This window comes from Pieris napi, chromosome 10 (genome assembly GCF_905475465.1).
Source record: "Pieris napi chromosome 10, ilPieNapi1.2, whole genome shotgun sequence".
Classification (NCBI taxonomy): Eukaryota; Metazoa; Arthropoda; class Insecta; order Lepidoptera; family Pieridae; genus Pieris; species Pieris napi.
The window spans coordinates 4784413-4798464 of NC_062243.1; the positions used below are offsets into that span (position 1 = coordinate 4784413).

General features: G+C 33.1%; 1 protein-coding gene across 1 annotated transcript in view; it reads right to left on the reverse strand.

Moving 5' to 3' along the window:
• Positions 1-1591: 1591 nt before the first annotated feature.
• The window catches only part of LOC125052991 (all trans-polyprenyl-diphosphate synthase PDSS1), a 36929-nt gene continuing 24468 nt past the window's right edge, over positions 1592-14052 (reverse strand). Inside the window, exons 5-8 of the mRNA XM_047654129.1 lie at positions 6914-7003; positions 5279-5410; positions 3458-3652; positions 1592-3353 (exon numbers count right to left, since the gene is read on the reverse strand). Of these exons, the coding sequence (XP_047510085.1) occupies positions 3132-3353; positions 3458-3652; positions 5279-5410; positions 6914-7003 (639 nt within the window). The 3' untranslated portion in view covers positions 1592-3131. The remainder of the gene's footprint in view (positions 3354-3457; positions 3653-5278; positions 5411-6913; positions 7004-14052) is intronic.

Below are 14052 nucleotides of genomic sequence, written 5' to 3' on the forward strand. Positions count from 1 at the left end.
ACGAACGAAAGCACTTTGGGGCAGGCGTATTTAAAACACAATAATATTCAACATAAAATATTGTGGCTCCTTTTTAAGGACATGTTGAGGGGACATATATTAATAGTTATTTGATATATTTAACACCGTATATAAATACGATACGAGTATATTAAGGGCTTATATAAATGCCAATTTGTATTGTTTACTTCGTTAATGCAACAATGTTACTTTCGTATTTAGGTACTGTAAATGAACGATGCGAAACTGAATTAGAATGATGTTAACACATGACCTATAAAGAACATTGTAAGTTTGACTGAAGGGTTTTTTATATATTGTATTTTTTCGGAAGCACCGACCGCGCCGTACCTGTCACGAGGCGATCAATATCCGCAAGCACGATACATTGTACTCAATGTACTAGTACTTACAACTGAATACTTCGTACTGCGATAAATGTATGAAGTCCGTATCCTGTATATGGTTTGTATATTTATGTTTAAAAAATAATGATTCATTTATTTTTTAAGTAACAGGGAGCAATCAGGTAGGAGGCTCATCTGATGTTAAGTGATACCGGCGCCTATGGACACTCATCTAGCCAGTCTTGCAAGTGCGTTGCCGACCTATAATTATAGCATGGGTTTATAGCTAGGATGCGGTTGAGACTCGCACGCTTAACTGTTAGGCTAAAGCTGCTTTGTACAGTATTTGAAAGACCAACTGAATTTACGAAGGTATTTCTAAAGCTAACTTCATTCTTTAGTATCTGTTAGCGACGTTTGTTATGCTTGGACAGTGCCGTAAATTCAGCTGCGCCAAAGCCGACACCAAGTTTCTTCTCTACTAAGTCTAATTACATTGTTACATTTAGACACCGGATGGGCATATAGTTTCTTTTTTCGGCATATATATTTACAAAGTTGGATTACGTGAAATGTCCTTTACAAACAAATGTATGTTTGTATACGTTGTTTTGTACTATTAACTTACGGTACTATAGTTTTGTAACCTTTCTATAATCATAATAATCACTAGATAAAGGTGAGCAACGATAACTCCGTAAAATGTCGAAATCAGTCGACTTTATTTGGTCTGCCTTGATGTCCATACAATGTTACGTTTCTTTCAGTTTAGCGACTCTATATACTCGTAGTCTACACTATACTTAATTTGCTTAATGAGCGTGGAGCGTGAATGTGGCTTCAGCGTGCGTCTCTCATTGTCTTAAGTTCTATCCCCGGGTGTGCGCCAATGGACTTTCTATGTGCGCATTTAACATTCGCTCGAACGGTGAAGGAAAGCATCGTGAGGAAATCCGCTTGCCTTAGACACAAAAAGTCGACGGCGTGTGTCAGGCACAGGTAGCTGATCTGACAGACAAATGATCATGAAACAAATACAGAAATCTGAGGCCCAGACGTAAAAAAGGTTGTAGTGCCACTGATTTTTTTTTTTAAATACTTCTGGTTACTTGGTGATGAAATGAACTTATTATTGTCCAATTTGAGAAGTTACTCGTAGTATCAGATATAAGCTAAAGAGGAAGTAAGGGTTTCATTAAGTAAAATATAGTCAATGAACCATATTTATTAAATAAAACAAGGACTGTAACTATTATTTATAAAATTATTCATGATTTAGCACTTTACACATCAAGTATTTACAAACAATACGAGCTACATACATGACTACATACATAATATAAATAAAATTCATCGTCTCCCTTTATATATGTATACAACACCCCATGACACAACGACCTCAGCGATTACATACAATATCGCTACAATAAGAAATATCATATGGACGTATAAATTAAAGCGATAAAATATGCGATGATAATCGGTCGTCGAGCTCCAAACATATAACATTATGACTATATGTATTTTTGTTAAGTATATGTGCTACGTGCACTTTTACGACAATCGTAAATTCGTAATATCAACGTTATTTCATACATTATTTACAAAATATCAAATTTAACTGTACTAAAACTCTTAATTGTGCAAAAATATAACAGTAATACTAAAAGTAATACATATACGCCTCTTATTTACGTGTATATAAAGAAATTGAGGTAATCGGTTCTGAAGATACGTATGGGTAACTCCAATCATTCCCAGTATACAGAAAAAACCGAGAAAACAATTTTGTGATGTAAGAGTTCAAATGTCATTGCACGTCAGAAAGAGTACTAAATATATCTATATACATCAAAGTTAACTAAAATAGCCTATTCCGCAAATGATAATAAAAGTTGAGCATCAAACAATGATTATAGCGATATTTGGCGACAAACAAGCCTTAATTGTAAGCACTCGGGCCAGTGTTATACACATCAATTAACCTTTATAAATACGCCTCAGCGATTTAAATTTTACAAGAGAAAACTTAACATAAATCAGGTCACAGAAAGGATAGTCTATGTTTCCGAAAGCAATCTAATAAAACTTTGTATAATCTGTGGTTTGAAGCGTGAATTCGATACTAGATGGCGCAAATCGAAATAATCATATACTGTCACACACTCGATATATTGATACACATTCAATCACACATTCTCGAATATAATCTATTATCAATAATTTCTCGTCACCTTCACAAAAAAAGGTATCCAGAATTCTTTTCATTTGAACCTTTAACTAAAAAGGTAAAATGTTACTGAACAAAGGTAAAGGAGTCTAGCGATGTCAGTGATAGACTTCAGACCGAGGTAACAAACGTGTCGCAATTAAAAACTGATCTTAAATCGAATCGATCTTATCAGGTCTTTAAGTTCCGTCTTCAAGAGAACTGTGGATGCCTTTCTAAATAACATATTTCTATGGTTCTGTAAAGTCGCCCGAGGAATAATACAGATTGAAATCAATATTTGAAGATACCTTACAATACCGTAACTATAGCAACGTAGATACTTTTTTAGGCATTCATATTAACGGTGATAATCCTTTAAATAAAACCCTATTTCTAAACTACAGTTCATAATAAAGCTTATAGCTTATAGTAAAAAAAATCATCACTTTTCCATGAAACAGAAGCTAACTCACTCACGAGTGTGTTGCCGGCCTAGGTATCGATACTTTTATACAAATGTTCCTCGGGCATCTTTACCAAGTTCCCTATACTACACTTATCTTTAAGTCCCACTATTTGATCCTATTAAGGACGAGGTCGGTGGTAACAACTAGGCCTTTTTGGTAGGGCGAGTCCGCGAGTTCCGAGGCTAAACGTGCGGCCTCTAAGCCGTGTTTGCGAGCGAGGAAGCGGGTCTGTTCGAGACCACGCGATTTGTGGACCAGTTCGAAGGCTTTCTCAACGTCTCCGGCCTCTTGGAACCGCCTCATTATCATTGGATTCAGTTCGGGGTACTGTGGAAGGAATTAAGTTTACAATAAAAAAATTTAACAAAAATCTGTAAAACATAAACCCATATTTAAAAGGAAAACTTGAGAGAGAAATAAAATAAACAAACCTTTTCACACGCGAAAAGCACCGGCGCAGTGGCTAAGCCAAGTTTAAGGTCAGTGGCAGTGGGCTTTCCCATTGCTTGCGCTGAAGACACGAAGTCCAGTAAATCATCAACCAGTTGAAAAGAGAGACCCACATTACGTCCATATTGGAACGCAAGCTCGCATGTGCTTTCGTCCGCGCCGCTCAGTAGCGCCACCTGCGATTAATATTTTGCAGTTTGAAACCCATAACTCACTAACAGTTCATAAGAGTCATGTCATTTATTCACAGAACTTACAAACTTTAGATTTTTAACATTTACTTTCATACAGTAATCTTTTACTGCTATAATAACGTAACCCGTATGACCCAACCTAATAAAAAGGTAATTTTGCACTGTTGCGACCTCAAATCTCGAAACGGTTCTCTTTCCGCACAAACTCTAGCGTGGGGCAGTTTATTAACAGTTTAGTTTTTTCAGTAACGTCAAATGCACCACTAAAGCCATTTCTATATTCAAGATACAAGAAGTTTAATACGTGCTGTCAATTCAATAAAAAGCGCATTTAATATCTCTTTTTGAAGTTATACTTCTTTAGGCGCGTTATGAAAAATTGATGAGAGTGAAATTGATGCGCGCGCACCGTGACCCAAAATTATCAGAATGAAGTTGCCCACGGAAGATGCTACGGCATTGGACTTAATTTAAACACAACATTCGAATAATAATAGAATTTATGTTACACTAAATGTAAGAGAATAATAATAAATATTTATTTATTTCATTTTTCAAGTGTAAACTGAACTTTATTGACTATAATGACTCCTTTTCCAGTTTTTGATTATTTAATTGTAATTAATTATTTGCATGCAATCAAAAACTATTTTTTATAATGCCAAAAAGTATAACTTCTTACGCGCATAAGTACACGCAACCTTTTTTTTTAATATACACAGAGACGTTTTCTTATTCCCGAACTAATTTGATGGCGCTTTAGTCGACACTGATACCTATAAACACGCCACTAGAGGGCTCTTATCACAAATATTATACAATAAAAGTAATATAGTCTAGTTAATTGTATAATTAAAAAAAATCGTGTCGCTGAAGAATTATGGGAAGGGAAAAACAAATATAGTTAGAAACTAGTATTTTTATTTTATATAGTTTATTTTTAAATAATTTCATAACACGATGTACATAACTAACTTACCCTAAATTTTCTCGCTAAGTGAATGTTATTCTTTGAGAAATAAAGTATATTTGAACCGAATTTAGTACTCAATAGAAGATACGCCGCCGTATGGAACTAGAAAATATTCTTACTGTCATAGGGAGCGTTCAATTATTACGTAACGTATTTTTGTCCTTTTGTAAAACGTTACGATGCGGGGCGGGGATTAAATTACGCGTTATTGTTAATATTTTTTTCGACCTACACCACATAATAGTAACTAAAGAGTCACTAGGTGGTCACGAAACGTTTTACTATACTTGGGTACAGTACTGTACTTGGGTACTGAAAAACGTTACGGCGAGTTACATGGGGGGGGTCAATAATCTCCAAAAATTCCGTTTCGTAATACTTGAACGCTCCTTTATTCATAAAAATAAATATAATTGCACCCGTCACTTGTCATCACAGCGTAAACGCAATGTGACAGGAAGAGACCAAAGAGTACTTTTGAAAAGACCGCAGTTAAACGGAATTATTTTTTATAAATGCTTTTTTTTATTTAATTATGTCAGTTTTCGTGAATGTATGAGAGTCTGACAATTTTATTACGTAAAGAAAATATGTTAACCATAAAAACAATGTTATTTACAAGTAGTTTAACTTACCGCTTTGACCGAGTTGGCGATGAGCGATGCCGTTTTTCTGTAATTCTTGGTGAGGTAGTGGGAGAATCTCTCGTTTTCTGTTTCTTTGCTGCCGAGCTGCATGAATTCACCTTGAACTAAGTCAGTCACCACCTGGAATAAGAAATAAATATTCAACATATCTAGCGTATACAACTAGTAAAATGTTTTAATGAATTTGTTAATCTCACATTTTGTGATTCTTCTTGTATTTTTGCTTACAAACCAAACCGTGGTTTTTGTTAAGTAACTTTTCTAAAAACGTATTTTCGTCTACTGTTTTTTTTAAATTGTAAATATGTATTTCTGTTTGTATAAATGTGGCTACGTATTGTATAAATATTATTTTGTTTAAACTTCCTGTTGGGCTACAAATAATTGAATAAATAAAGCCTTCTACGTTCGTTTAGTGTACTGTAAACGGTTGATAATTAAACAATTTTAACTTTACCTAAAAATATATTTTGTCTCGTTCTATCCAAATAAGTTTAGGATGTTATGAAAAGGGTTAGAAATCAGTGATCGAAAATAATTAATACGATTGTTTTTTTTACAAATTAAGTAGTATAAAAATGTTCTATAAAAGTATTATATTATTTTACATCTGTTGTTACGGATAAACTCAAAAACTACTGGACCGATGTTTATTTACAACACTCTAAATGCCAGAGGCCTCGCGAGTTGGTAATTCCTAAAAGGCCACAAAATGCTCTTTTCTTGAAGGTCGTATTGGTTTGGTAATACCTCGATGGGCAGCTGGTTCCACATTGTGGTGCACGACAGAATCTGCCTAAAAAACACTCTGTTGTCGGACGACGGACGTTTACGGGTGTAATTTCGTATTCTGCCTCGACGAACTATCCGAACTATTCTTTCAAAGTTGATTGCTACATTATCCCCGAGTTGGCTATATTTCTTTCTAAGACTTAAAACTGCTCCGTGCGTGATAGCTCGCTATTAAAATATATAAATTAGATTTAAACAAAAACTATGTATTGTTTCATGCAAAATCGCGTGTTACACTAGTATTTTAAGTGTAATAACCCGCTTCCTAAAATGATATAAGTACAAATGTTTATTTTCCACCATTCCAAATAGTCACTCGAGTGTGAAGACTCATTTGCATAGAAGAGTCATAACTCTAAAATTATCAGAACTAACTGAAGCCCGCGATTTCATCGTAACAATGACATTTACAAGGATTTTTTATATCCATTTCGTATGAATGGTCTTAGCTGAAGTTAATCAACATTTTATTTGTGTCTTTAATTATGGTAGCGCTCGAACACCAGCTACTTGTGAGACGCTGTATGATATAAATATTGCAAATAAATTTAAGCATAAGTTCTTATAAATAATCACACATTAAATCACAAACAATATAACAAGCAAGACGATGTTCTCAATACTGTTTGCCACGTTAAATTTTCCAATAGGTGCATCATGACCCGACGGATTGGTCAATTTTTTTTCTAGAATCTATGGCTATCACAGACAAACGCCTATCGTTCGTTTTTCAAATTCTTACTTCACAGATTATTAAAATAATTCAAATTTAGAAGTTTATATGAAGTTATACTTGGGTGTGTTCTATATATATTGTTACTTATGTAATACCTGGCTGAGCACCAACGTAACTTCATCACTGCGCAGGCGAGCTATCATCATCGACGCCACAGCGAGGATGAAGTCGCCAGCCATTGCAACCTGGAAAAAGGAATATAATTTATAAATAATGTGAATGCTGAGGCAATCTAACTTCTTAATACAACAGGAAACGCCTACAGATAACAAAACCTTTTGAGTTACTAAAACTAGTGTAGTGTAATGCGGTGCGGTATCTCGGACACACGAACATAGTGTCAAAACATTATAGGACACTAAGACTGTTAATGAACATTCCCTTAGTTTAAGCTAATGTTTTTGTAGAAAATTAAGTCAACATAATATTACTTATTAGCCATAATTATTGTATATGCTATATTGTAATTCATGTAAAGTCGCAGACCCGTTTGTGAACTTTACATTAGAATAGTAGATTTTAAAAAAATTACATTGAATAGTAGATTGTGAACTTTACATTAGAATAGTAGATTTAAAAAAAATTACATTAGTTCTTATAATAAACAGTGATTGCAAACGCTTTTGTTTCTCAAATTAATATCAACAGTAGTTAACATTGGCTTAGTTATTAGCTCATTTGGTGTATAGTCTAGGGTACCTGGGTTATATTCTTGACGAAATAATTATTGTTTCGGGTCAGTATACATATTGGCTTAAAACAGAGATGTTGCCATGCTTGGGGAACTACAAAAATTATTTAAATAATAAACGTTTAATACGTCCTAAGCCCACACCTAACCATTGAACTCCATTTATAATAAAGCCAATTAAATTCAATACTGTTAACAGAATTACATACTCATAACTTATATTGATTAATTTATAGGCCTTGAAACAGATATAATCGCGGGCATGTTCATATTAATTTTAATATTGACGTAATTATAATAACGCCACGCATTTTTTAGAAACTTAGAAAGTAATGAGAATGAGTTTTAACACCCATTCAAAAATTGTATTAATAATTACTTCATTAAGTAAATTCGTCATTAGAAACCTAATTATAATAAATGAAATTATATTGCTCTATTGAAACCGAAAGGAAACTTTCTTCAAAAATGTGAGAAAGTTGTGCGAAAAATCAATAGTGATTGGAACAGGTCAATTATTTATTACTATTTAATTAAATATTTAAAACATTTGACAAAATAATGTCAAAACGGATAAAAATGTCTATGATTTTCCTTATTGTCTTTCCTTAAACCTTTAAATAAAACTCAACTTATTTGTATGTAATTTATTATTTAACACGACATTTTGGTTACATCACGCATCAGCGATAGAATATCAATAAAATAATTGAATTTTTATGAATGAAAAAATTATTCAAATTATAATTATTACAAGTGCTATTTAAATAATTTTTAGTCTAATAATTTAGCACTCTACTTCTGTGATAATAATTCCCAAATAAAATGGTTATTTGATCAGAAAGTGAACATTTCGTATTCATAAAAGCATTATTTTTAACCAGTGACATTTCGACCGAATCCAGTTCAATGACAACCACCTGCCAGCTACCAGAAGATATTGGACCTAACAGTAACTGGGACACAATAACACTAAATTAAGTATCTAATAATATATACTCCAGTATTTCTAATTAAACTAATATTTAGTTAATTAGTCTGAAAACTTAATTGGCTTAAACCAAAGAGGCATATATGTATATTGTATATATAATCTAATATATAAAATTCTCGTGTCACAGTTTTCGTTGCCATACTCCTCCGAAACGGCTTGACCGATTTTGATGAAATTTTGTGTCCATATTCAGTAAGTCTGAGAATCGGACAACATCTATTACTCATCCCCCTAAATTGTAAGGGTAGTCCACCCCTACATTTTTATTTTTTATTTTTAGACAAAACATTTTGTTTTTATTTTTAAATGATACAACATGCCAAAATACATACAACCCTTAACTTTCACCCCTCTACGATCAACCCCTATTTTTTTATTATAAATGATATGGCAAAACGACGTTTGCCCGGTCAACTAGTAATGTATAAAAAGACATCTGAATTCATTTGTTATTTTAGTCTTACGTCAAAATCACTGTTTGTAACGCTCTAGTGATATTATAATCTGTTCCATATTCTTTGAACAAAAGAGAAAACATTTTAATCATATATTTTAAAAATTTCTTAATTACACAGTAATATAAACCAAGACTAGATGTTTTAGAATAAATATTACGTGTGCGCTCATTTCTCCCGCCACCAAGAATGCGTAGAAAGTTGTGATCCGTCCGCATACTAATACCGTACGACGGTTTCGCCGGTGACTGGGCACACCGCTCCGCTCATTAACAAACACTGGCCACTGGTTAGCCTACATTGGCTGACCGGCTTCGGCACTCCTACTCAAGTATGCAGGGACGAGTAAGGGGAAGCTAACTGGCACACCTCATCCGACCCGCCTTTAGATTTGGCCTTGACTAAGATACTTTCATTTATGATCTCCTGATAGCGTAACATTTAGTAGAGGAAAAGGAAATCATTCCAACTCATTGCTTCGATTGTTTGATTGGTACGGATTTTTAAACGCGAAACTATAAACATTAAATTGCAGTAACATTTCTACTTTTCCGCAATGAATTAATACATATATATAATAAGACTATTTTCTTTTTTTAATGTTTCTAATTTACACCCGATTTAGAACAGTATAGACTACTCGATACCGTTTTAAATTGTCGATGTGATTTTGTCTTATTGAACATACATTCAATATAGACAAAATCATTCTAATTTTCATATATCTCCAATTCGATATTTAATCATATGAGGGAAATATCACAAATACGAATACTCTATATAAATTCAACCTTTGTCCTGATATTAATTTCATAAACTACTGTGTAGAACGCTGTTATAGAAATATAGAACTATTATTTTTTACTTACCACTCCTATATATGTAGATAATTCCAATAACACTATTTTTTTCAGTTGAAATGTTTTCGTGCTCCCCTACTTCCTTTAAGCGCCTTTTAAAATCGTTGTAATTGTTTTGTCTTTTGTGTATGTACTACACTCCTGTGTTTACATTTTAATGCCAATTTACTATATATTTTTAGTTGTGATACTCATACTTTAATTAAAAAAATTACCTCTGTGAAAAAATTTAAGAACTTCAGCAATTATAACTTGCATATACTTTTTTAGATATGTTGTATTTGTGATGTGTTTGTCATGTTTCCTTAATAAATAAACTAATAATTATATATTCGTAAATACTAGTATTTCTACAATGTCATGAAACAAATAGAAAGTCGAGTCGGTAGTCGTTGTAAAACATGTGAATTGGATCGAATTATATTGGTTTCCGATCACGAACGTCACTTGGAATTTACATTAATAATATTAATTTGGTTTATAACAGTTTATATTAACCGTTTTAGTGTGTATTCTATATATTTTCAGCAGAAGTCAAAGGTTTCTGGTGGATAGGTATTTGTATAAAAATGGAAGATATTTTTATACAATGCAATTTTACAAATAACAATTCATCTATCACGGTCCGGTCCACCTTTGTTGAAAATCCCTCAAAACGTTTTTTAATCGGTTGAGGAGTTTTTAATATATAGTACGCACGTAAATATAATATATAATATAAATATAATATTAAAAATAATTTAAAAACATCTACTTAAGTTTAAATGTAAGACCTATGGCAATTTACTTTACACGTAATGTCTTGTCCAAACATTTGAAGCAATACGCCCTTGAACCGGCAAGAACTATAAGATTTTAAATAAAAACTCGAAATATATTGCAAAAGAGGGTTAAGAAACTTAAGACGTTGTCAAAGATATTATTCGTAATCCTAATAATGCTTTTCATCTATCAATTAGCAATTTTATGCATTTGTATTTTTAATTATTTATATATGCATATGTCGCGCGCTATTAATACAAACCACAGTGGTTTTCAAATGTAATACACCATGATTTAGATTATTCTGTATGTATTATACTGTAAAAAAAACTTATTTTCTGATATCTTACGGAAAACTTTTGTACTAGGAGAAAAAACCTCGATTAGCACACATAATCTATATCTCAACTAACATTATTTAAATGTTTTATTACTATTGGCTTATTGGGATAATAAGCTACTTTAAAAAAGAAATCAATTTGGAAGTTTTTGGAAAATTATAGACATTTAGTTTAAGAGTCTCTTTCTCAATTAATAAGTGTGATTTAACAGAAAATTATAACTGCAAGGTGCGCGTATCGCGTGCGCTCAGTGATCGCTTGTGGCGCGTGTCGTACGCGCATCGTTGCGCAAAACGTGCACGCATTAACACACTTTCTGCAACCGCCCCTGTCCGAACTCCAACGCATCCGTTATTCTACCATCGTCTTATCGTTAAATAAGGCTACACCACATTAATTAAGTTTGATTTATTGCTGGAATCTATAAATTCAAGCGCGAATACTAAGCAGTCAAAATATATGAGATGAATATTAATGTGTATAAGCTTTTAAGGCAATAAATTTAAAACGTACATACATAATTGTTTTATTGGCCGTATTAACTATTGTTTTGTTACTCTGTGCATGCCTTTGCTATATGTCAAATGTTTCAATATATTAAGCGCTTACTTCTAACGGATATGTTAACGTAAAACTGTAAACACCGTTAGATTGTAATCTATCTCGCGAGATTATAAACTGTCGAAATATTGTGAACCTCAGCTTACTGCTTACAATTTAACGTATTATTATTCGGTAGATTGTACTACACTAACTTAGTTATCATTCAAACTTCTTTAGTCAATTACAGATTAATTTTACTTTCCAACAATTTCATATAACTACCGAATAATAATACGTTAAATTGTAAGCAGTTCGTTGAGGTTCACAATCTTTCGACAGTTTATAATATCGCGAGATAGATTACAATCTAACGGTGTTTACAATTTTACGGTGACAGATATAAACAAATAAATTAAATATGTCAACGAGAAAGTGTAAGGTCATCTAACTTGATATTGCGCAGGCTTCACACACATGACGAAGAGTGAAAGCCTTTCACAAGATCGTCGAAAGTCCCAGCTACAAGCTACATGAATAATTTACCAGAAAAATCTCTACGATTTCACGCTAATTTTATTCCCAATGCGTTTGAGTTTCTCTCCAATTCATTTACACCAACACATTAATATGCAGGATTGCACCTCCTTACATCACAATTAAATACACTTGTGTCAAGTGACACATATTAGTACTCTAATAGTAATAAATAATCAACGCATTCAGTTAATTTAAGACTTAACTAATTCAGTACCGTTAAAGAATATTAATGCCGATCTAAATAACATAAGATTCACGCTTAGTGAACTTGAGATTTTTAATCGATGGACAGTTGCGGCAATATTTTCACAAGCTCTCGTGTAGGCTAAGTGGTAGCGTGTGGTGTTTCGCAAGGCAGCCTTGACAGTGGTGGTAGACAGGTGGTCGGAAGGTGAATGTGGATGTATGTCACGGCCGGCCTTGACTCCCCTCTCACCCCCACTTCACTGGCCATCCAAATACTTAGACGAGATATCAAATATCTGGTTATTGCAAAACTTAAGACAACATTATAGTTAGCGTAGACTCTGTCGACATTTTCTATTAATTTGTTTAAAACATGGGATGATAATTTATGAATGTATAAAAAAATTAATTAAGTTTGCTTACGTGAATGAGTTGACGAGGAACAAAATTGCGTATAACAATTAATGGAAATTTAAATATGTTAATTTTGCCTCTATCTGTATAGTTATATACACTACTTAATCCTATTTATAATTGCGTTACAGACCCATAAGGCTTTAGAATTTTAGGACCATGGTCTTTTCTAAAATTGGAGTCTGAATGATCAAGATTTATTCGAATGAATGTCGATTCGAGTATTTCGCATCAAGTGAGTGGTCGGTCCGGTATGGTTGCGAAACATACAGGCATGTAGTGGCGATTAGTGGCCAAGAAGTGGGCATCGTTACAACACACCTGGCTAGATACTTCTCACATATGGTAACTCAAACAGACTACTATTATTTCCTCTCAAATATTCTATGCGTTACCTGTAGTTATTGATATCGAGTTCCGACTTATAAACAATAAGTAAGTTTAAATTATACTCATATCTTTATATATATAATTCTTCTGTGAGTGTGTATGTCACTGAACTTTTCTCAAACGACTGGACCTATTTTGATGAAATTTTTTGTGTGTGTTCAAGGGGATCTGGGAATGGTTTAGATTCACAAATCAGCCCGCCAGATGGCGCTGCAGTCGGTACTTTCATACTTTGCTTTACTAATCGCTTGAAATATCATGCAGGACAACGTCTGTCGGGTCCACTAGTCTCTCTATAAATTCGCGCGTTGTGTGAATTCGATGTCTCTAACAATTCACAAATTATAATACTTCTTTGATATATAGTTCCCTGGTAGAACAGAATGGCTCCTACGGCTGCTCACTTGAAAAATAAACAATCACGAAACGGATATAAAAATCTGAGGTCAAGAGGTAGACTTTATGGCGCTACTGGTATTTTTAGAACAGGATGTTCTATGCCTTGTTAGAACAAAACCGCCACCCCAAAAACCCAGACATCGCGGCAAGCACGCTGGTGGTTTTAATATGTATTTATCACCGAGAGAATCAGATTTACCGAGAGTAAGATGTGATCTACATGCCCTCGAACTGTGGGACTGCAAAGGTCATTTCCACATACGAATGTATTACTTTACATAAACTAATAATAATTTCCAAATACTTCAAATTTTAAGCAAACAAAGAATGAAGAGTGTTTCACCTTGACCCATAGATTTATAACAAATATATTAAAGAAAATAAATTGTGTAACGGTCTTACAAAATATTACGTTTTGCATCTTGAACTTTGGCTTAAGATTATTAAGAAACAAACAGATACAGCACTTTAATTAAAATAAAAAGTAAGGTTAATTGATATATCCTACAACAGTTTCATAGATAATTAATTATATAGAAACATGACAGCAGAATAGTAGATAATAGAATATTAAGGAGATCACACGTAATTCTGAAAGAAGATTCAAAACCTAAGAAAAGTATAAGAATTGTTTTAATTTATTATTTAATTAAATTTCAATA